A 19711-nucleotide genomic window follows, 5' to 3' on the forward strand; every position below is an offset into this window, starting at 1 on the left:
CCGTGGGTCCGTGGGGATGGACCAGAACCTGGCCATGGTTCTGTGGGGACAGGACCAGAACCTGGCCATGGTTCTGTGGGGGCAGGACCAGAACCTGGCCATGGTTCCACTGGAGCTGGACCAGAACCTGGCCATGGTTCTGATGGACCTGGACCAGAACCTGGCCATGGTTCCATGGGGACAGGACCAGAACCTGGCCTTGGTTCCACTGGAGCTGGACCAGAACCTGGCCATGGTTCCATGGGGATGGACCAGAACCTGGCCATGGTTCCACTGGAGCTGGACCAGAACCTGGCCATGGTTCCATGGGGATGGACCAGAACCTGGCCTTGGTTCCATGGGGCTGGACCAGAACCTCGCCATGGTTCCACTGGAACTGGACCAGAACCTGGCCATGGTTCCACTGGAGCTGGACCAGGACCTGGCCGTGGTTCCATGGGGACAGGACCAGAACCTGGCCATGGTTCCACTGGAGCTGGACCAGAACCTGGCCATAGTTCCATGGGGATGGACCAGAACCTGGCCATGGTTCCATGGGGATGGACCAGAACCTGGCCATGGTTCCATGGGGATGGACCAGAACCTGGCCATGGTTCCATGGGGATGGACCAGAACCTGGCCATGGTTCCATGGGGACAGGACCAGAACCTGGCCATGGTTCCACTGGAGATGGACCAGAACCTGGCCATGGTTCCGATGGACCTGGACCAGAACCTGGCCATGGCTCCATGGGGACAGGACCAGAACCTGGCCATGGTTCCACTGGAGCTGGACCAGAACCTGGCCATGGTTCCACTGGAGCTGGACCAGGACCTGGCCATGGTTCCATGGGGATGGACCAGAACCTGGCCATGGTTCCACTGGAGCTGGACCAGAACCTGGCCATGGTTCCATGGGGATGGACCAGAACCTGGCCATGGTTCCACTGGAGCTGGACCAGAACCTGGCCATGGTTCTGTGGGGACAGGACCAGAACCTGGCCATGGTTCCATGGGGACAGAATCCCATCCCGGCCTGGCCGTGGCTCCCTGGAGGTCGCATCCCAGCCTGTCCCCAAGCCCTGACATCTCCATCAGGGCTGGACCCTGTCCCCATCCACGGGGATGAACAAGGAGTGATTCTCCCATGGGAGGGAGTTCATCACCCCCAGGGTCCCCTGGTGTCCCCTGGTGTCCCCCGGTGTCCCCTGGTGTCCCCTGGTGTCCCCTGGTGTCCCCACAGTGCCACCGCTGCCCTGCCAGCTCAGGGCTGCTGCTCCTTTCTCCCCAGAGGAGCCCAGGGGCAGCTCAGTGCCATTTGGGACAGCCCAAAAATAAGATTAATCCCCTTCTTCCTGCAGGAATTTTTGTGGTTGGTGACATTTTCTCAACTTTGAACTCACAAACCCCTTGGGCTAGGAAAAAAAAAACCCTTTGGGGGGTGTTAAATGCAGAGTTTGGAGTAGGAAGGGAACCCCTGGCTGGCTTTTTTTGGGCTCCGAGGAGGCGCAGGTCCCTTTGTCCCTGACCTACATAAACCTGTCCAGGTGTGCCGTAAACATCCCCGGAGCCGCGGGATAACGAGGGAGGCTCCGTGGGAAGAGAACAGGACTGACCGGAAGGGATCCTCTCCTCCTCCCACCCCCGCAGCTGCCAGGACCTGCCAGGAGCTACCAGGACCTGCCAGGACCTGCCAGGAGCTGCTCCCTCCACTCCCTCCCGGCCCCGCTGCAGGCAGGTGAGTCTCCACCGCTCCTTTTTTGGGGTTGAAATGAGATTTTTGTGCTCAGTTTGGAACGGGTTTCACCCGGCGGGGCTCGGGTGTGGAGGCAGCAGCTCTGGGAAAAAGGAAAATTCTTCTTGAGCAGGAATTCCCTCCGTGCTGGGCACTGGGGAATGCCCAGTGCTGTGCCCAGGAGGGGCTGGGGCGGGTCCAGAGAAGGGAACGGAGCTGGGGAAGGGTCTGGAGACCCCCTGAGGGAGCTGGGGGGGCTCAGGCTGGAGGAGAGGAGGCTCAGGGGGAATTTCTGGCTCTCCACAACTCCCTGACAGGAGGCTCAATTGGAATCAGGAGGAATTTCCCCATGGTCAGGCCTTGGCAGGAGCTACCCAGGGAGGTTTGGAGGTGACCAGGGGAGGCCTGGCCGTGACCCTCTGGGCTGGGGACACGGTGGGAGGGTTGGGCGCGCTCTCCTCGCCTGATTCATTCACCCCTGGGTGGCTGCAGGGGACGGCTGCCCTTTAATTCCACCAGAGAAATGACAGGAACCGAGGTGAAAGTCCTCAGAGAAGTTTCCTTTCACCCCTGGTGAAATAAAACACAGAAAGGCTGAACAGAATGTTTGGGATTGTTGGAATTCGGGGATTTTCCTGCCATCACAGCGGCTGTGGCCTCGGGTTCTGCTCCTCCCCAGGACTGCAGCCATGTCCAGGCTCATCAAAGCCATCACGGAGATGGTGCAGGGCCCCCAGGGCCGCACCAGGAAGGGCAAGAAACCGGAGCCCTTCAGCAGGAGCGAGTTCAAGAAGCTGATCCAGCAGGAATTCGCTCCTGTCAAGGTAACACCGGGGGCTGGAGGGGGGAAAAGAGGGTGGGAGAGGCACTGGGGAGGTGTGGGGGGTCTCCAACAGGGCTGGGCCGGGGTCTCTCGGGTTTTCCCGGGGTTTATCCTGCAAATTTTCCCCCTCCCGGTGCCCTTTTCCTGCAGGGGGAAGGTGCAGGTGAACCCAGCCCCACCTGGCACGGGGATTTTGGGAATCCTCCCCCACCCCCGGCTGCTCCTTCCCCACCCCGGGAGGGGCTGACGGGGCCGTGTCCCCCCAGAGACCCCCGAGCTGTAAGTACAGATCCATCCCCCGGCCCTCGGAGCCCGACACGGAGCCCATCAACAAGGAGAGGGCTCCTGCCAAGCCCTGCGTGTACTGAGGGTCCTGCTGCACCTGGGACAGGTGAGGGACAGGTGAGGGACAGCCAGGGAGCACCCATGGGACACCCTTGGGTGGGGGCAGAGCCGCGGCTGGGCCTGGTGTCACCTCCAGCGCGCCGGGGGAGGGTGGGATGGAGCAGAAGCTGAGCTCCGGAGGGTGTTTAATCAGCTCTAATTAAATCTGCGTGGTAACTGGGCGCCAATCGGGGCTGCAGGGAGGAGGGGCTCCGCCCCCGCCAGGTTTTGGGGTGAGCCCCCCGCGGGTTTTCCTCGCTCTCCGCAGGATCCCCTGGATTGCTCCGAGGGTGGGATCTCCTTCCAGGCTCTCCCTGCTCCTCCTCGTCCCGGGAGGAGCCAGGACCGTGCCCGGCTGCTCCGATTTTACCTCCGTGAGGCAAAAACACCCCCAGGTCCCCCTCGGTGCCGGTGCTCCAGCGGCGGCTCCTCGGGGTGCTTGAAAAATGCAGCTTCGAAGGCTTGGGGGGTGCTTGGGGCAGATTTTCTCTTTTTTTTTTTCCCTCATAAAAAGCAACGGCTGGAAGCTCAACCCCTTCACCCCGCTTATTAATGGGGAGAAAGTGAAAAAAAAATAAATCCCTGGTTAATAGGGCTGGGATGAGCAGGGTGATTAATTGACTCAGCCAATAATGAACCCAGAGCGGCGATTCCTGGGGGAAAATTAAAGGTTCGTTCTTAGGAGATGGTCTTGGAGTCAACAGCAAAATTCCCTTGGGGTTTTTTGGGGGGCTGGACACATCAAAAATGTGCCTCGGCTGCAGCCAGCCCTTCAGCTCTGGCTGGGGGTGGTTTTCAGGGAGAAGTTTTTGCACTATAAATATCCCAAAGGTGTTTTTTTCCCTGGCTTATTTTTCCCCTTTGCACATTAAGGGTGGTAGGACCAGAAAAACGCAATAAAAACTCTCCAGCCTCGTGCCTGCCTGGATTTGAGGAGCTCCCCGAGGCAGGAGGGGGCTCAAAGCTGAGCTGGGGAAGCTCCGAGGGGTTGGGAGAGGTTTGGGGGGCTCCAGGGGCTCCAGGGGTTCTGGGGGTTCTGGGGGCTCTGGAGTCCAGCAGGACACGCCAGGGGGTGGGGACAGGATTTGGGGTTTCTGCAACACTGGGATCACCAGGAGTGATCCTGCAGTGATGATCCCCAGGAATGATCCCCCAGGAATGATCCCCCAGGGATGATCCCCAGGATTGATCCCCAGGAATGATCCCCAGGGATGATCCCCAGGAATGATCCCCCAGGGATGATCCTGCAAGGATGATCCCCAGGATTGATCCCCAGGGATTGATCCCTAGGAATGATGCCCCTGGAATGATCCCCCAGGGATGATCCCCAGGATTGATCCCCAGGATTGATCCCCAGGAATGATCGCCAGGAATGATCCCCCAGGAATGATCCCCAGGATGATCCCCAGGATTGATCCCCAGGATGATCCCCAGGAATGATCCCCCAGGGATGATCCCCAGGGATGATCCCCAGGATTGATCCCCAGGATGATCCCCAGGATTGATCCCCCAGGGATGATCCCCAGGATTGATCCCCCAGGGATGATCCCCAGGATTGATCCCCCAGGGATGATCCCCAGGATTGATCCCCAGGATGATCCCCAGGGATGATCCCCAGGGATGATCCTACAGTGATGATCCCCAGGATTGAACCCCAGGATGATCCCCCAGGGATGAGCCCCAGGATTGATCCCCCAGGGATCTGGAGTCATTCCCTGTGCCCAGGACAGAGGATTCCATGGGCTGCTCCATCATCATCATCATCATCATCATCATCATCATCATCATCATCATCATCATCATCCTGACCTCCCTCCCTGCTCCCCAAACCCCAGAGGAGCAAAATCCACCGGAGTTACCTGAGCGAGGGCAGGGCTCGAGGATCCCGGCTCGGGAGCAGCTTTCTGGAGCTGTCCCTGTTTTTTTCCCGGACATGAGCCAGCTCCGGGTCACCCCACCGATCCCACACCCCATTCCCGACCGGCCGCCCTCTGTTTACATCCCTGACTCACTGGAGATGGAGATCGCTCCGTTTTTATCTCTTTCCTGTGCCACATCAGCTGCTAATTGCCAGCCTCGCCTGCCTCGGGTGGGAAAACCCGTGGGTGCCTGGTTTTCCAAAGGTTCCTCTGCTCGGTGGAATTAAACCCGGGTTTAATTATAGCCCCTTCTCCTGGTCTCAGAGGTTAATCCCTGCTCGGGAGCTGGCAGCAGATAAAGCCGGGAATGATCCAGGGAAAAAAGGGGGGAAAGCGGCTTTTTCCTCTCCTTGAGACAGAAGAGCTGCCACGGGGGACAATGGGAAAACATCCCAGCCCCAAAACCCCTTCCTGGGCATCTTTCCTGGCTCTGGAAAACATCCCAGCCCTAAAATCCACTCTTGTTCAACTTTCTTGGCTCTGGAAAACATCTCAGCCTCAAAATCCATTCCCGGGCTGCTTCCCTGGCTCTGAAAAACATCCCAGCCCCAAAACTCCTTCCTGTTCATCTTTTCTGTCTCTGGAAAACATCCCAGCCCTAAAATCCATTCCCGGGCTGCTTCCTTGTCTCTGGAAAACATCCCAGCCCTAAAATCCACTCTTGTTCAACTTTCCTGGCTCTGGAAAACATCCCAGCCCTAAAATCCATTCCCGGGCTGCTTCCTTGTCTCTGGAAAACATCCCAGCCCTAAAATCCACTCTTGTTCAACTTTCCTGGCTCTGGAAAACATCCCAGCCTCAAAATCCCTTCCCGGGCTGCTTCCCTGGCTCTGGAAAACATCCCAGCCCTAAAATCCATTCCCGGGCTGCTTCCCTGGCTCCGGAAAACATCCCAGCCCCAAAATCCACTCCCGTTCATCTTTCCTGGCTCTGGAAAACATCCCAGCCTCAAACCCCCTTCCTGTTCATCTTTTCTGTCTCTGGAAAACATCCCAGCCCCAAACCCCCTTCCCGTTCATCTTTCCTGGCTCTGGAAAACATCCCAGCCCAAAACTCCTTCCCGGGCTGCTTCCCTGGCTCTGGAAAACAAGGATGAGGGGTTTAAGGAAACACCAACACAGGAGGGATTTAGGCAATGCGATTTTTTATTGAGCACCCGGCGGGGCCGGGGCACAGCCCGGGGCACCGGGGCAGCCCCAGCCCGGCCCTTCCCGGGCTCCCGGGGGCACCGGGCAGGCTCGGGGAGCTCCGGGGAGCCGCACCCGCGGGGCCGGGGCTGCTGGAGCTGGGCCACGCTCTCATTTCATCTTCTGCTGCGGCACCTGCTGCACCTGCGGCACCTGCGGCACCTGCTGCTGCTGCTGCTGCTGCTGCTGGCCCTGCATCTGCGGCTTCCCGTGGCAGCCCGAGCTCCCGGAGCTGTGACAGCCGCCACCCCCCGAGCTGTGACAGCCGCCACCGCCGGAGCTGTGACAGCCACCGGAGCTGCCCCTGGAGCTGTGGCAGCCCCCGGAGCTGCCACCAGAGCTGTGACAGCCACCACCGGAGCTGTGACAGCCACCTCCCGAGCTGTGGCAGCCGCCGCTGCTCTGGCGCTGCTGCCGGTGGCACTGGTCCTTCTCCTGGCGGGAGCACATGGGGCTGTGCTGGGTGAGCTGTGGGCACAGAGGGGCTGGCAGGGGCTTTTCCTTGGAATCCGGGGGTTCCTTTCCCCAGTCCCAGCCAGATCCCACATTTCTCTTTATTGGATCTTTTCCCCACCTTGGGATTGTCCCACCGAGGGCTCTGGGGACACCCAGGCCATGCCTGGCTTGGAAAGCGGAGTCACCCTGAGCCAACACCTCAGACCCCCCCCCAAAATTCCCATCTCTGCCCCCCTGAGCTCCAGGGGTCCCTCCCCAGTCACCCCCTGCTCCTGAACACCCCCAGAACAAATCCCAGCCTGGTTCCAGGCACGGGGGTCCAAACCCATCCCAGTCCCCAGAGGGTTCTGGTGCTCCCCAGAACAAATCCCAGCCCGGTTCCAAGCTTGGGGATCCAAACTCATCCCAGCCCCCGGAGGGTTCTGGAGCCCCCAGGAACAAATCCCAGCCTGGTTCCAGGCACGGGGGTCCAACCCCATCCCAGCCCCTGGAAGGTTCTGGAGCCCCCAGGACAAATCCCAGCCCAGTTCCAAGCTCGGGGGTCCAACCCCATCCCAGCCCCTGGAGGATTCTAGAGCCCCCCAGGACAAATCCCAGCCCGGTCCAAATTCATCCCAGCCCCCGGAGGGTTCTGGAGCCCCCCAGAACAAATCCCAGCCCAGTTCCAAGCTCGGGGGTCCAACCCCATCCCAGCCCCTGGAAGGTTCTGGAGCCCCCCCAGAACAAATCCCAGCCCGGTCCAAATCCATCCCAGCCCCTGGAAGGTTCTGGAGCCCCCCAGCTCTTACCTGAGCTGCTCGTGCAGGGAAGAGACGAGGAAGGAATGAGAGGGGAGTGAGGCTCTCGGGGCCAGGAGCTCTTTTATACCCTCTCTGCCCACCCCACCTGGAGGAGAAGCCCCTCCCCATCCCACAGCTCTGCCCGTTGGTTTAATTCGCCAATGGATTTTTATTTTTTTATTTTTTTGCCTCCCCATTCCTCGGGCTCCCGGGGTGACTCACCTGATCCACGTTGGGATTGCCTCTCCTCCTTCCTGTCCACAGAGCTTTAATTGCCGGCTCTGCCCGCGCGGGGCAGGGCTGGGGGAGCCGTGTGGGTGGCCCCGGTTTCCCCGGGTCAGGTTTGGTGTTGGTCACACCCCGGGAGTGCTTTGGGTTCAGGGGGGAGCTGATGGCTCATCCCTAAATCACAGCATCCCTCTGGAATGTCCTGGGGTTCTCCAGGCCTGCAACCCCCCCAAAAAAAACTGAGATGGGGCTGGAAGCACCAAAAAGAGCTCTGGGAAAAGGGAAAATTCTTCTTGAGCAGGAATTCCCTCCATGCTGGGCACTGGGGAATGCCCAGTGCTGTGCCCAGGAGGGGCTGGGGTGGGTCCAGAGAAGGGAACGGAGCTGGGGAAGGGTCTGGAGAACCCCTGAGGGAGCTGGGGGGGCTCAGGCTGGAGGAGAGGAGGCTCAGGGGGAATTTCTGGCTCTCCACAACTCCCTGACAGGAGGCTCAATTGGAATCAGGAGGAATTTCCCCATGGTCAGGCCTTGGCAGGAGCTGCCCAGGGAGGTTTGGAGGTGACCAGGGGAGGCCTGGCCGTGACCCTCTGGGCTGGGGACAAGGTGGGCATCGGGCACAGCTTGGACTCGATGGCCTCGGGGGGCTTTTCCAAACTCCGGGATTTTGGGATTTGTTGGAATCACTCAGCTCGTTCCTCATCTTAGGGTGATGAGGAAACTCCAAGGTTCTCCTGCTGTTGCCAGGGGAGGAGGAGGAGGACGAGGACGAGGACGAGGACGAGGATGAGGATGAGGACGAGGATGAGGAGGACATTTTGGGGAGCTTGCAGACCCCCGGGACTTTCTCCAGAGCTGCAGGAACGCCCTTTTTGCGTTTTCCCTGATCCCCAATTAGCTCCTAATTGGCCAGCAAATCCCGGTGCTATTCTGACGATGCTCAGCCCCACACGGAGAGCTCATGGCAGGCAATAATTTGGGATCCTCCCTGTTCCTTTCTGCTGCGTGGGCTGGGAATTCTTCAGGACCACAGAGCTCGTTTGGCCCTCTTGTGTCACTGCTCATGGAAGGCATTTCCATTGTTAAATGGGAAGCAAACTGAGCTGAAAACCAAATTTTCCCACCTGGGAACTGATGTGGTTTTGTTAGGGTGAAAAAATATTAAAAATAATTATTAAAATATTAAAAATTAATATCAATTAAATAATTAATAATTAAACTATTAATTATTATATTAAACTATTAAAAATATTTAAAATAGTAAGAATATTAAAATATTAAAAATATAAAAACTATTAAAATATTAAAAACTATTAAAATATTAAAATAGTGAAAATATTAAAAATATTAAAAATATTAAAAATATTAAAAATATTAAAAATATTAAAAATATTAAAAATATTTTAAAAATTCCTCCCGAGGCTCTCCTGCCTTTGATTTTTGTTTGGATTGAGGTTTCGTGGTGACCACAGGGAGATGGAGGCTGAGGGGTCCCTGCCATCCAAACCCCACCCACGTTTGCTGGCACCCGAACGCGGAGGGGTCTGGGAAAGGTGGGAGCAAAGGGCAGGTGAAGGAATCAGGTGAGCAACCTGAGGCTTCTGCATTGCCAAACTTCTGCCGTGATCTAGAACAGCGTCAGGAACCGTGCCTGGGTTTGGGCGCTGCTCTTTAATTGGGTTTTGTTCTGGCCTCGGCAGAAATGTGCTCAATGAGGTCTGGGAAAGAAGACTCGAAGGAATTTTTGGCTCTTGGCATCTCCCCGTGTTCAGCTCCTCGTGTTTTAATTGCCCTGAGTTCGTGGGCAATGGGCACCTCTGCCTTTTGTGGTTGGCAGCCTGAATGTGCCTTAAAAATGGGATTGGAAATGGGATTGGAAATGGGATTGGAAATGGGATTGGAAATGGGATTGGAAATGGGACTGGAAATGGGATTGGAAATGGGATTGGAAATGGGATTGGAAATGGGACTGGAAATGGGACTGGAAATGGGATTGGAAATGGGATTGAAAATGGGATTGGAAATGGGATTGGAAATGGGATTGGAAATGGGATTGGAAATGGGATTTGAAATGGGATTGGAAATGGGATTGGAAATGGGATTGGAAATGGGATTGGAAATGGGATTGGAAATGGGACTGGAAATGGGATTGGAAATGGGATTGGAAATGGGGGGCTCCAGGGAAATTCCAGGTTTGGACAAGGATCCTTCCTGCTCCCCAAACAGGGAGGGAGCTGCTGCCTGCACCCTTTTCAGCAATGCCAGAAATTTCTGATCCTCCTGACGCACTCGAGAACAATCTTATCACGGTAACATCCACTTGGTGAATGGCAATACCAGAGCAATAAATTACCCAATTCGTTTTAATTACACGCTGAGAAGAAATATAGCAGCTCGTTGTGTAAGGACGGAGCAACGCCCCTGGCACAGCCCAGCGCTCTGGCAGGGCTGGGCGTTTCTAGAAAGGCTGGCTGGGGTTTGCCACCAGCACGTGGAGGAGCCTCCCTCAAGGGTGGCATTTTGGGGCCAAATTGGGGGAAAAAATAGAAAGGGAAGGGGGTTCTTTGTCTGTAGGATTCTTTGGTTCAAAACCTCTCCCAAATTATGGATTGTGGGCGCTCAAATGGAGTCACAGACTGATCCAGACACACCCATGCCAGCGTGAGCAGAGTTTATTTTTTATTTCAGCAGCTGCAGAGAAGCTCGGGACAGATTACAGGATTCACCAGGGGAAGGGAAGGACACATTTTCCTTGGAAGATGCCGGGGACATGCAAAGCGCGGCACAGCGACCCTGTGGATTGCCTGCAGACCATGGGGAGCTCACTTCATGTTGGAGGGCACTTGGTAGATTTGTTGCTTGCACTGCTGAGGCTGGCAGGATCCCCCAGTGCTCCCGTGGCAGCTGGATCCAGAACTTCCATGGCAGCTGGATCCGGAACTTCCATGGCAGCTGGATCCGCTGCTCCCGTGGCAGCTGGATCCAGAACTTCCATGGCAGCTGGATCCACTGCTCCCCTGGCAGCTGGATCCAGAACTTCCATGGCAGCCAGATCCGGAACTTCCATGACATCCAGACCCGCCACTGCTCCCACGGCAGCCGGATCCGCTGCTCCCCTGGCAGCCGGATCCACCGCTCCCCTGGCAGCCGGATCCGCCGCTCCTGTGGCACCCAGATCCGCCACCGCTCCCGTGGCAGCCGGATCCGGCGCTTCCGTGACATCCAGACCCGCCACTGCTCCCACGGCAGCCGGAGCCGCTGCTCCCGTGGCAGCTGGAGCCGCTGCCGTGGCAGGAGGGCCGCTCCTGCTGCTGGCACTGGTCCTTGTCCTGGCGGGAGCACATGGCCGGAGACCTGCCGGGAAAACTCATCCGTGAGGGAAGGCAGCGACCGTGGGCGCCGGGAGTGTCCAAGGCCGCCTTGGATGGGATTGGAGCACCCTGGGGGGCGGGGGGGTGTCCCTGAAATCGGTGAGCTGATTTTAGGGTCCCTTCTAACCCTAACCCTTTCCATAATTCCATAATTCCATAATTCCATTATCCTAAGCCAAGTTCTCGAGCAGGAGAGGAGTTATCACCGCGCGTCCGCCCGTGGCGGCCTCTTTGAGCCTTTCTCTTTTTATTTCAGAGAGAAATTAAAAGAGGAGGGCTGGACAGACGCCAGAGCAAGACACGCAGAGCCCTCAGCCACCTGAGGCAGGAATTTTTACCTTTTCCTTCCCGGCAGAACGACTGTGACAGAGGTAGGACGTGGAAGAGAAGCTCCCAGGAGCTCAGGGTCGGGGAGAAGCCAGAGAGCGTCAAAAGCGCGAAAATCTGACGGATCTGGACTCACCTGGATCAGAAGGAGCTCGGGAGGAGACGCTGAGGAGAGGAGAAGCTGAGGAGAAACGCGGAGCGAGGGCTTTTATAGCCCGGCTTGGGCTTCTCCTCCGGAAACGAGATGGGGCCCCACTGGAGGGACCTGATTGCTCAGCACCCTGAGCTCTTGGCTAATTGGGAGTTTTTGTGCCGCTGTTTTGACTCACAGATCGATATCCCGACATTCCTCTTGTTACTCCATAAAAATGTTAATTGCCCACCACGCCTGGCCCGGCCGGGGCTGGGGATGGTTTTTGTCACCTTTGACGGTGGCGTTTGCCTGTTCCTTGTGCCCAAAGCTCGGCCTGAGGAGGGACAGATGGCAGAGGACGGGATTGTGGGATTGTAAAGAAAACCCAGAAATAAAAGGGAAAAGGGAACAAAAAAGGCCATGGTGGTGGGCAGTAAAAATAAACATATTTGAACAGGGTACAGCATCCGAGAACCACCAAAAACTCTGAATAAACTCAGCAAAGAAGCACCAAAAGCAGTGCTGGAATTTTTCATGCCAGTCCTTCCTTTACTCAAAGGCTTTCAACCCAAACAGGAGGAATTTAAAGCCCCGTAGGATGCGGAAAATATCCTGGTAGGAGCGGGACGACATCGGGATCTGCGTCTTTAACGCTCTGCTTTGGGGTCAGAAGAGCCTTTCAGCCCGTGGAGAGCTCCAGGCCTGATCTCCTGCAGGACTCTAGAGGCCACTGTGATATTAAAAACACAAATAATGAAAATAAAATAAAATAAATGAAAATAAACCACGGAGTCCAGGATACTCCTTGGTGCCCAGCGGAGCTGAATCACTGGAATTGATAGATGAGGAAATCCGAACGCGGGTCGGGACATTTCACAAACATCGGGAGAACGGAGATCCTTGTGAAACTCATTATTCACGATTAATTACAGCCCTGATTCCGTGCATGGGGATGAACCTGTTCCATCCTTTGTCTCGAGACAAACACCTGAGCAGGGCCTGGGGCCCACGGGAGGGACAGGACCGTGCCCACCCCACCGTTGGTCCCTGCACCCCCTACAAACCTCCTGTTCCTTGGAGAGGCATCCCTGGACGCTCTGAGCGGGAAATGCCCTTTTTTGGGGATAATTTGTTGGTTTTATGAAGGAATTGCCTTTGCAGAGGCTGGCAGGGGGGGCTTGGGCAGTGTCGGGCTGTGTCAGCAGCCCCCAGGTGCCCACCCCTCAAAGCTGCTTTTTGATTTTGCTTCTTTTCCTTGTCCTGCAGGGGAAATCCGCAGCAGCGACCCTGGGGAGTGCCACATCCCGAGCCAGGAGGGGATGGAGGTCCTCACCTGCGCCAGGTGAGGTGCCAGGAGCCCCCAGGAGGACTCACAGGGGCTCCATATCCCCAAAATCACCCCAGAAACCCTCCCAGGGGTTCTTCTCCCAACCCCACCAGACCCTACCAGGAATTTGGGGCCTTTCACCCTGTTAGAGCCATTCCCAAATCCTTTCCTGCCCTTTCTTGGAGGTTTACGGTGCAAATCCAGCTGTGCCCGTTGCCTCACGGTCCCGAACAGACCCTCGGCTTTTCCCCCCTCTCTGACGAAATGTGGATTTTTCTTACACAACTTTATTAATATTTAATTACCCTCTTGCACAAACGCCCCGTGATGAGAACTGTTACTTTACCACCCAGCAGATGGCCTGGAGTGGGGATGGCCTGGAGGAGCCACCAGGTGGAACCAACCCGGAGCCTCCTTGCGAGGCCGCTGCAAACCCGGCTTTGGCCACCAGAAGGACCAGGAGCCGCTCAGACGGATGAAGAGGAAAAAAAATTAAAAACCACGAGTGCCAGGGGGAATTTTTTATTGCCTCCACGTCTGCTGTGAAACGAGCTGAGGATTGAATTCCACAGCGCCCGTGGGTCACGACTTCGGAGCGCGTTACAAGCGGAGGGACAGGGCAAGGTGACAAGGCAGGGCAGGGACAAGAGGGGACAAGAGGGGACAAATTCCCTCGGCTTCCCCTCACTCCTCACGGCCTTCATTTGATCTTCTGGGCTGGCACTTGGCAGATCTGCTTGTGCTGCTGGCGGGGGATGCCCTTGGCCACGGGCACGCAGGTCTGCTGGACTGGAGGGGGACAGGGACGGGGACAGATCTGCTGGACTGGAGGGGGACAGGGACGGGGACAGATCTGCTGGACTGGAGGGGGACAGGGACGGGGACAGATCTGCACCGGAGGGGGACAGCTCTGCACCGGGATGCTCTGCACTGGAGCGGGGCAGGGATAGCTCTTCACTGGTTGGGGACAGCTCTTCACCGGTTGGGGACAGCTCTTCACTGGTTGGGGACAGCTCTTCACTGGTTGGGGACAGCTCTTCACCGTTTGGGGACAGCTCTTCACCGGCTGGGGACAGCTCTGGACTGGGATGCTCTGCACTGGAGCAGGGCAGGCACAGCTCTGCACCGGCTGGGGACAGCTCTGCACCGCGACGCTCTGCGCCGGCTTCCCACAGCACGGCTTCCCCACGCCCTGCGCCCCCGACCCCTGGCACCTCTCAGCACACACGGACCTCCCGTAGCCCTGGCAGCCCCCCGAGCCCCCCGAGCTGTACGTGGGCCTCCTCACACACCCGGACCCCCCTCCGTGGCACGAGCCCGACGACCCCTGGCACCTCTCGGCGCACACGGACCTCCCGTAGCCCTGGCAGCCCCCGGAACCCCCGTAGCTGTACGTGGGCCTCCTCACGCAGCCCGAGCACGAGGAGGAGGAGGAGCTGGAGCAGCGCTCGGAGCAGCGGGGCTGCCGGTAGCCGTAGCAGCGGTAGTCGTGGCCGCACATGCCCTGCGCGCCCTCGCCCTGGCAGCCCGAGGAGCAGCAGTTGGCGTAGCCGTAGCGGAAGGGCGTGCGCCGCGTGTCCAGCCACGACCCAGCCGGGTCGTACCACGTGGAGTTCAGGTTGAAGTAGGGCTCTCTTCCCGAGGAGTAGATCATGTTTGGGCTGTAGATAAAATAAAAAACCAGACCTGGGGAAGGGGTGGGTTGGGGTCAGCATCTCCTCTGACTCAGTTTAACTTCCCGTAAAACCGCGGGGTTTATCCTGAGTTTTTACACGCTTCTATTCCAACCACACACCACGATCCCAGTGCTACAATTCAGTTTTGGAAGCCTTTTCCGAGGCCTCAGGTGGAATGCAGAGTTTTCTTAGGGGTCAGTGCCTGTCAGCACAGAGAGCCTGAAATTCTCAGAGCTCTCTCACACTGGATCCAGAGGAAATTCCTGCGGTTACCCAACACCGGTCAGATCACATCCAAACCAGTTCTGACCTCCCCTTTCCATTTTTTTCACCTCCAAGGACAAAACCAACCACAAGGCACCACCACAGGCGGTGGCACCGCTGTAAATCCCACCCCAGGGTCCCTCAGGAGCCTTTCCCGTGGTTCAGAGCGGGGTCTGAAGGTCCAGGTGGGACCCCCCACCCCAAATCCAGACCCCCACCCAGGAAGGGACCAGGCTGAGTCTCACCAGTTCTCCAGCGAAGGCAGGCGCCGCCCAAGGGAACAGAATGTGAGAGGCCAAGGGGCCGAGGGCTTTTATAGAGCTCCGAGTGTTCCCCTGTCCATGAAACACGCAGCAGGAACGAGGATTAAATTATTTATTGGCAAAACATCTCCTCCATTTGGATGCTGCTCCCGGTGCCTGGCGTGTTCTGCTTGACTCACGATTTCTGATAAGCATCTTTTAATTATAACATCGGTCCCCAGCGGGGCACATAAAAGGTTGGCACGGCCCGGGCCACACTCCGGGCTGTGTGAGACAGGTAATAAAGGAATTATTCACCTGTCCAGGGGAGCAGGGCGCTGACGGGTGACCTGTGAGTCAGGGGATGGCTCTGAGCCTCCCCTGCTGCTGGCCCTGAGGAGCATTTCCAGGTGAAGCACCGGCAGGTGATGGGAAGAGCCAGCTCAGAGTCACCCAGAGCAAATTGTGCCCGTGGATTTCCGTGATGAAGGGGTTGGGCCTGGGCAGGAGGGAGGGAGGGCGGGGAGGGCCTGACGTGGCTTTTCCAGGGAATTTCTGCCTGCTCCGTTCCTGGAAGTGTCCAAGGCCGGGTTGGACAGGGCTGGGATCGTGGAGGGTGTCCCTGCCCGGGGGATTTGGAGTGAGAGGATCCCTGAGGTCCTTTCCAACCCAAACCATTCCCTGATTCTGTTTCTTCTCCAGTTCTGCATCCCAAACTTGGCCCTCATCCTCCCCAAAGATGGTTTTTGGAGGAGCTTCCCACCCCAAACCATTCCGTGGTTCTGTGGTTCTGAGTGTGGTGATGGTGCTGCCCCAACCCCGTGAGGTTTTTTTTTTTTAACCCACAGCAGCCTTGGGGTTAAACTGGTTAAACTGGGAGGCTCGGAATGGGTAGGGGTGAAAAAGGGGCTGATTCTGGTGCTGTTCAACACCTTCATTAAAAGCCTGGAAAATGGGATGGGCTTGGAAAATCCTCAGGGGGCACCGGACTGGGGAGAGGGGCTGGGACTGGTGAAGGGGCAGTGCTGGGGCTGGGGTAACTGGGATTGGGGTAACTGGGATTGGGATATCTGGGATGGGGTGACTGGGATGGGGTAATTGGGATTGGGGTAACTGGGAGGGGGTAACTGGGAGGGGGTAACTGGGATGGAGTAACTGGGATGGAGTGACTGGGAGGGGGTAACTGGGAGGGGCTGATTGGGAGGGTTTAACTGGGATGGGGTAACTGGGAGGGGGTGACTGGTATGGAGTGACTCGGATGGGGTAACTGGGAGGGGGTAACTGGGATTGGGGTAACTGGGATGGGGTAACTTGGATAGGGTAACTGGGAGGGGATATCTGGGATGGGGTAACTGGGATAGGGTAACTGGGAGTAGGTAACTGGGATGGGGAACTGGGAGGGGGTAACTGGGATGGGATAACTGGGATAGGGTAACTGGGAGGAGGTAACTGGGATGGGGTAACTGGGATGGGGTAACTGGGATGCAAGGGCTGGTGAGAAGCAGCTTGGAAGATAAACTGGACCAAATCAGGCCTGGAGGTGAGGGCTGAGCTGGCCCCTGGTCTGAGGGCTCTGAGTCACTGCCCCAGGAAAAGGCTGGAAAGAAAATCCCCAATAAAAACCGACTCTCCTGAGGTAAATCTCACACGTGAGTGCTTTTTTATTTGGCTCGAATTAGACACGGGGAAAACAAATTGTTGTGGTGAAGAAAACGAGGACAAATTTCCTTTTTTTCCTTCCCACCACGGGGTGGTTGTGTGAGGACAGGCCCGGGCGGTGCTGAGGCAGCACAAAGAAATTAAAATATTCATTTTAACGCGCTTCGTGGGAGGCTTTTCTGGCAAAGTGAGGAGCAGGAGCGGGCTGCCCGTGAGCCTGCGGGAGCGAAGAGGCATCCCCGGCATGCACGGCCACACCCCCCGCGCCGCGCCACGCGCTCATTATCATAATTAACATTTAAATGAGGATGCCCTCCCCGCGCCCTGCTCCCATCCAGGCCGTGAAGGGGCTGGCACGGCCACGGGGCCGATGTTGGTGCCCGGATCTGCCCACGCCGAGGTCCCGGGGTGGGTTAAACCTCTCTGGGGAGGATTTTCCACCTCCCCGCCCGGAGAAATCACGGCAGGCAGGGCTGAAACCTGATTCTGGTTTAAATGTGCGACTTTCCTCGTCAGAGCTTTAACAGCTTTCGACACCTTCTCTTTGTAATGTCGGTGATGCGGGCAAGAAAAAGAGGAACCGAGGGTTTGCTAAATATCTTTCAACTTTATTCTTGAATACACTGGGAGGAGATGAAGCTGCGGGAGTCCGTGGTTCCTTTTCCACCCCCCGTAAAGTCCTGGAGCTGATTCCAAACAATCTTTGAGAAGGCAAATCCGGGAGAAGGAGAATCCGCCGCCGCCCCTCCGCCCCCGGGTGCCCCTCGGAGGGGGGAACACGCTCAGAGGGGGGACCTGCAGCCCCCCAGGGAGAGCCAGAGGAGAGCCGGGAATTTAAAGTGTCGGTGCTGGGAACCCCCAAACCTGAATGTGCAAAAAGCAGCAGCGAGCCCGGGGCGGAGCTGGGAGCATCCTTTGGGCCGGGGGTGGGGAGGGGGAACACCCCCAGCCCCTCCCCGAGGTGGGGAGGGGTCCCCGGGCTCAGCTCTTCACGCAGAGAGGCACCAGGGTGACCTGCTTGTGCTGCTGCGGGGGCAGGGGGGCAGCGGGGCGGCAGCGCCGGGCGGGCCGGGGGCAGCAGGGCACGGGCCGGGGGCAGCAGGGCACGGGCCGGGGGCAGCAGGGCACGGGCCGGGGGCAGCGATGCTGCAGCGGTAGGGGTTGCAGAACCACCGGGGGCTCCTCGTCGTGCTCGGGGCGCTGCTCCACTCTGCGCCGGGGCTTCCCGCAGGGCTCGGGCTCCGGGCACGGCGGGCGCGGGCGGTGCTGCTCCAGAGGCCGCCGGTGGATCTTCACGGGCGGGGGGCACACGGGGGGCACCGGGCTCACCTCCACCCGCCGCCGGGGCTTGCAGCTCGGCGGGGCAGGGCACGGAGGGGTCGGACAGCCCCGGGGTGGGCTCTGGCAGGAGCCCTCAGTGTCGTGGCTGAGGCTGCCGGGGTCCGGGCACGTCCCGGGGCTGTCGCGGCACTGCCCGGAGGGGCCGGGCCATGTCCAGCCCTTGTGGTCGCAGCCCGAGGGGTGCTGGCACAGGTCGTGGTCGCTGGAGCCTTTCTGGTGGAGCATCCTGGGGCACAGAGCGCAGAACCGGGGCGTTACTGAGGGTGGGGAAGGATCCCGGGGTCATCCAGTCCGAACCGGGGATGGATCAGCATCACCCAGCCCAGGGCACCGCCGGGAATTCCTTGGACACCTCCAGGGGTGGGCACTCCAAACCTCCCTGGGCAGCTCCTGCCAAGGCCTGAGCACCTTTTCCATGGAGAAATTCCTCCTGATTCCAGCCTGAGCCTGCCCTGGCACAGCTTCTCTCCTCCTGTCCCTGTTCCTGGAGCAGAGCCCGACCCCCCCAGCTGTCCCCTCCTGTCAGGAACTTGTGCAGAGCCCGAAATTCCCCCTGAGCCTCCTTTCCTCCAGCCTGAGCCCCCCCAAAATTCCCTCGGGAGCTGCTTCTCCCATGACTCACAAATCCTTCGAAGGTGACCAAGCCCTTGGGCATAAACAGCCTGGGAAAAAAACCAAACCAAACCAAAACAAAACCACCGACGCCTTTTTGTTGTTGTTCTTGTTTCCAAGGAAAAACGGAGGAATCTGAGAGAATCCAACTCACCCCGCGAGCAGAAGCGGACGGGCTGAGCAGGGAACCGGAATCCTGAGGACAGAGCAGGCACTGGAAGCTTTTATACCCCGAGCTCTCCCGGGGATGAGGCACGTCCTGGGAATTAATAGCTGAGCACTGAGGCCGCTGCCGTGTGTGTGTGTGTGTTTTGTTCCCGGCACTCTCCGTGCGATTAATCAGCGCAATTAGCACTGTCGCCCCGGCCTCTGCAGTGGTCATTAGTGGCCATTATCTCATCAGTCCCGGTCATGCCCGAGCGCCCCGCGTTAGTCAGGAGGGATCCCGGGATGAGGATACCCGGGATCCCGGGATGAGGATACCCGGGATACCAGAATGAGGATACCCGGGATGTCGGGATGAGGATACCCGGGATGTCGGGATGAGGATACCCGGGATGCCGGGACGAGGATACCCGGGATGTCGGGATGAGGATACCCGGGATGAGGATACTCGGGATCCCGGGATGAGGATACCCGGGATGTCGGGATGAGGATATCCGGGATGAGGATACTCGGGATCCCGGGATGAGGATACCCGGGATGTCGGGATGAGGATACCCGGGATGTCGGGATGAGGATACCCGGGATCCCGGGATGAGGATACCCGGGATGTCGGGATGAGGATACCCGGGATGTCGGGATGAGGATACCCGGGATACCTGGACGAGGATACCCGGGATGTCGGGATGAGGATACCCGGGATGTCGGGATGAGGATACCCGGGATCCTGGGATGAGGATACCCGGGATGCCGGGATGAGGATACCCGGGATGTCGGGATGAGGATACCCAGGATACCGGGATGAGGATACCCGGGATCCCGGGATGAGGATACCCGGGATGTCGGGATGAGGATACCCGGGATGTCGGGATGAGGATACCCGGGATGTCGGGATGAGGATACCCGGGATGAGGATACCCGGGATGTCGGGATGAGGATACCCGGGATGAGGATACCCGGGATGCCGGGACGAGGATACCCAGGATACCGGGATGAGGATACCCGGGATGTCGGGATGAGGATACCCGGGATCCCGGGATGAGGATACCCGGGATGTCGGGATGAGGATACCCAGGATGTCGGGATGAGGATACCCAGGATACCGGGATGA

The 19711-nt window shown here is 58.1% G+C and overlaps 4 protein-coding genes across 5 annotated transcripts; all 4 read right to left on the reverse strand.

The window, feature by feature from the left end:
• Positions 1–5966: 5966 nt before the first annotated feature.
• On the reverse strand, positions 5967–7711 carry LOC134563283 (loricrin-like). The gene is made up of 2 exons (XM_063421154.1): positions 7271–7711; positions 5967–6494 (listed from the first exon to the last, which is right to left on the reverse strand). The coding sequence occupies exons 1-2, from the start codon at positions 7388–7390 to the stop codon at positions 6138–6140; spliced, it is 477 nt and encodes a 158-aa protein (XP_063277224.1). The 5' UTR covers positions 7391–7711; the 3' UTR covers positions 5967–6137.
• A 2449-nt stretch (positions 7712–10160) lies between these two features.
• Positions 10161–10899, reverse strand: LOC134563276 (chorion class high-cysteine HCB protein 13-like). The gene is made up of 2 exons (XM_063421141.1): positions 10524–10899; positions 10161–10361 (listed from the first exon to the last, which is right to left on the reverse strand). The coding sequence occupies exons 1-2, from the start codon at positions 10855–10857 to the stop codon at positions 10309–10311; spliced, it is 387 nt and encodes a 128-aa protein (XP_063277211.1). The 5' UTR covers positions 10858–10899; the 3' UTR covers positions 10161–10308.
• Positions 10900–13144: 2245 nt separating this feature from the next.
• Positions 13145–14867, reverse strand: LOC134563267 (keratinocyte proline-rich protein-like). The gene is made up of 2 exons (XM_063421129.1): positions 14830–14867; positions 13145–14330 (listed from the first exon to the last, which is right to left on the reverse strand). The coding sequence occupies exon 2, from the start codon at positions 14296–14298 to the stop codon at positions 13345–13347; it is 954 nt and encodes a 317-aa protein (XP_063277199.1). The 5' UTR covers positions 14299–14330; positions 14830–14867; the 3' UTR covers positions 13145–13344.
• A 1912-nt stretch (positions 14868–16779) lies between these two features.
• LOC134563274 (keratinocyte proline-rich protein-like) lies at positions 16780–18817 on the reverse strand. 2 transcript variants are annotated; one of them, XM_063421139.1, is made up of 2 exons: positions 18235–18492; positions 16780–18052 (listed from the first exon to the last, which is right to left on the reverse strand). In XM_063421139.1, the coding sequence occupies exon 2, from the start codon at positions 18049–18051 to the stop codon at positions 17467–17469; it is 585 nt and encodes a 194-aa protein (XP_063277209.1). In that variant the 5' UTR covers position 18052; positions 18235–18492; the 3' UTR covers positions 16780–17466. The 2 variants fall into 2 exon arrangements, with proteins under 2 accessions (XP_063277209.1, XP_063277207.1); XM_063421137.1 differs by lacking the exon at positions 18235–18492 and adding an exon at positions 18593–18817 and having other exon boundaries at positions 16781–18052.
• Between the last annotated feature and the right edge of the window lie 894 nt (positions 18818–19711).

Source organism: Prinia subflava, chromosome 35 (genome assembly GCF_021018805.1).
Source record: "Prinia subflava isolate CZ2003 ecotype Zambia chromosome 35, Cam_Psub_1.2, whole genome shotgun sequence".
Classification (NCBI taxonomy): Eukaryota; Metazoa; Chordata; class Aves; order Passeriformes; family Cisticolidae; genus Prinia; species Prinia subflava.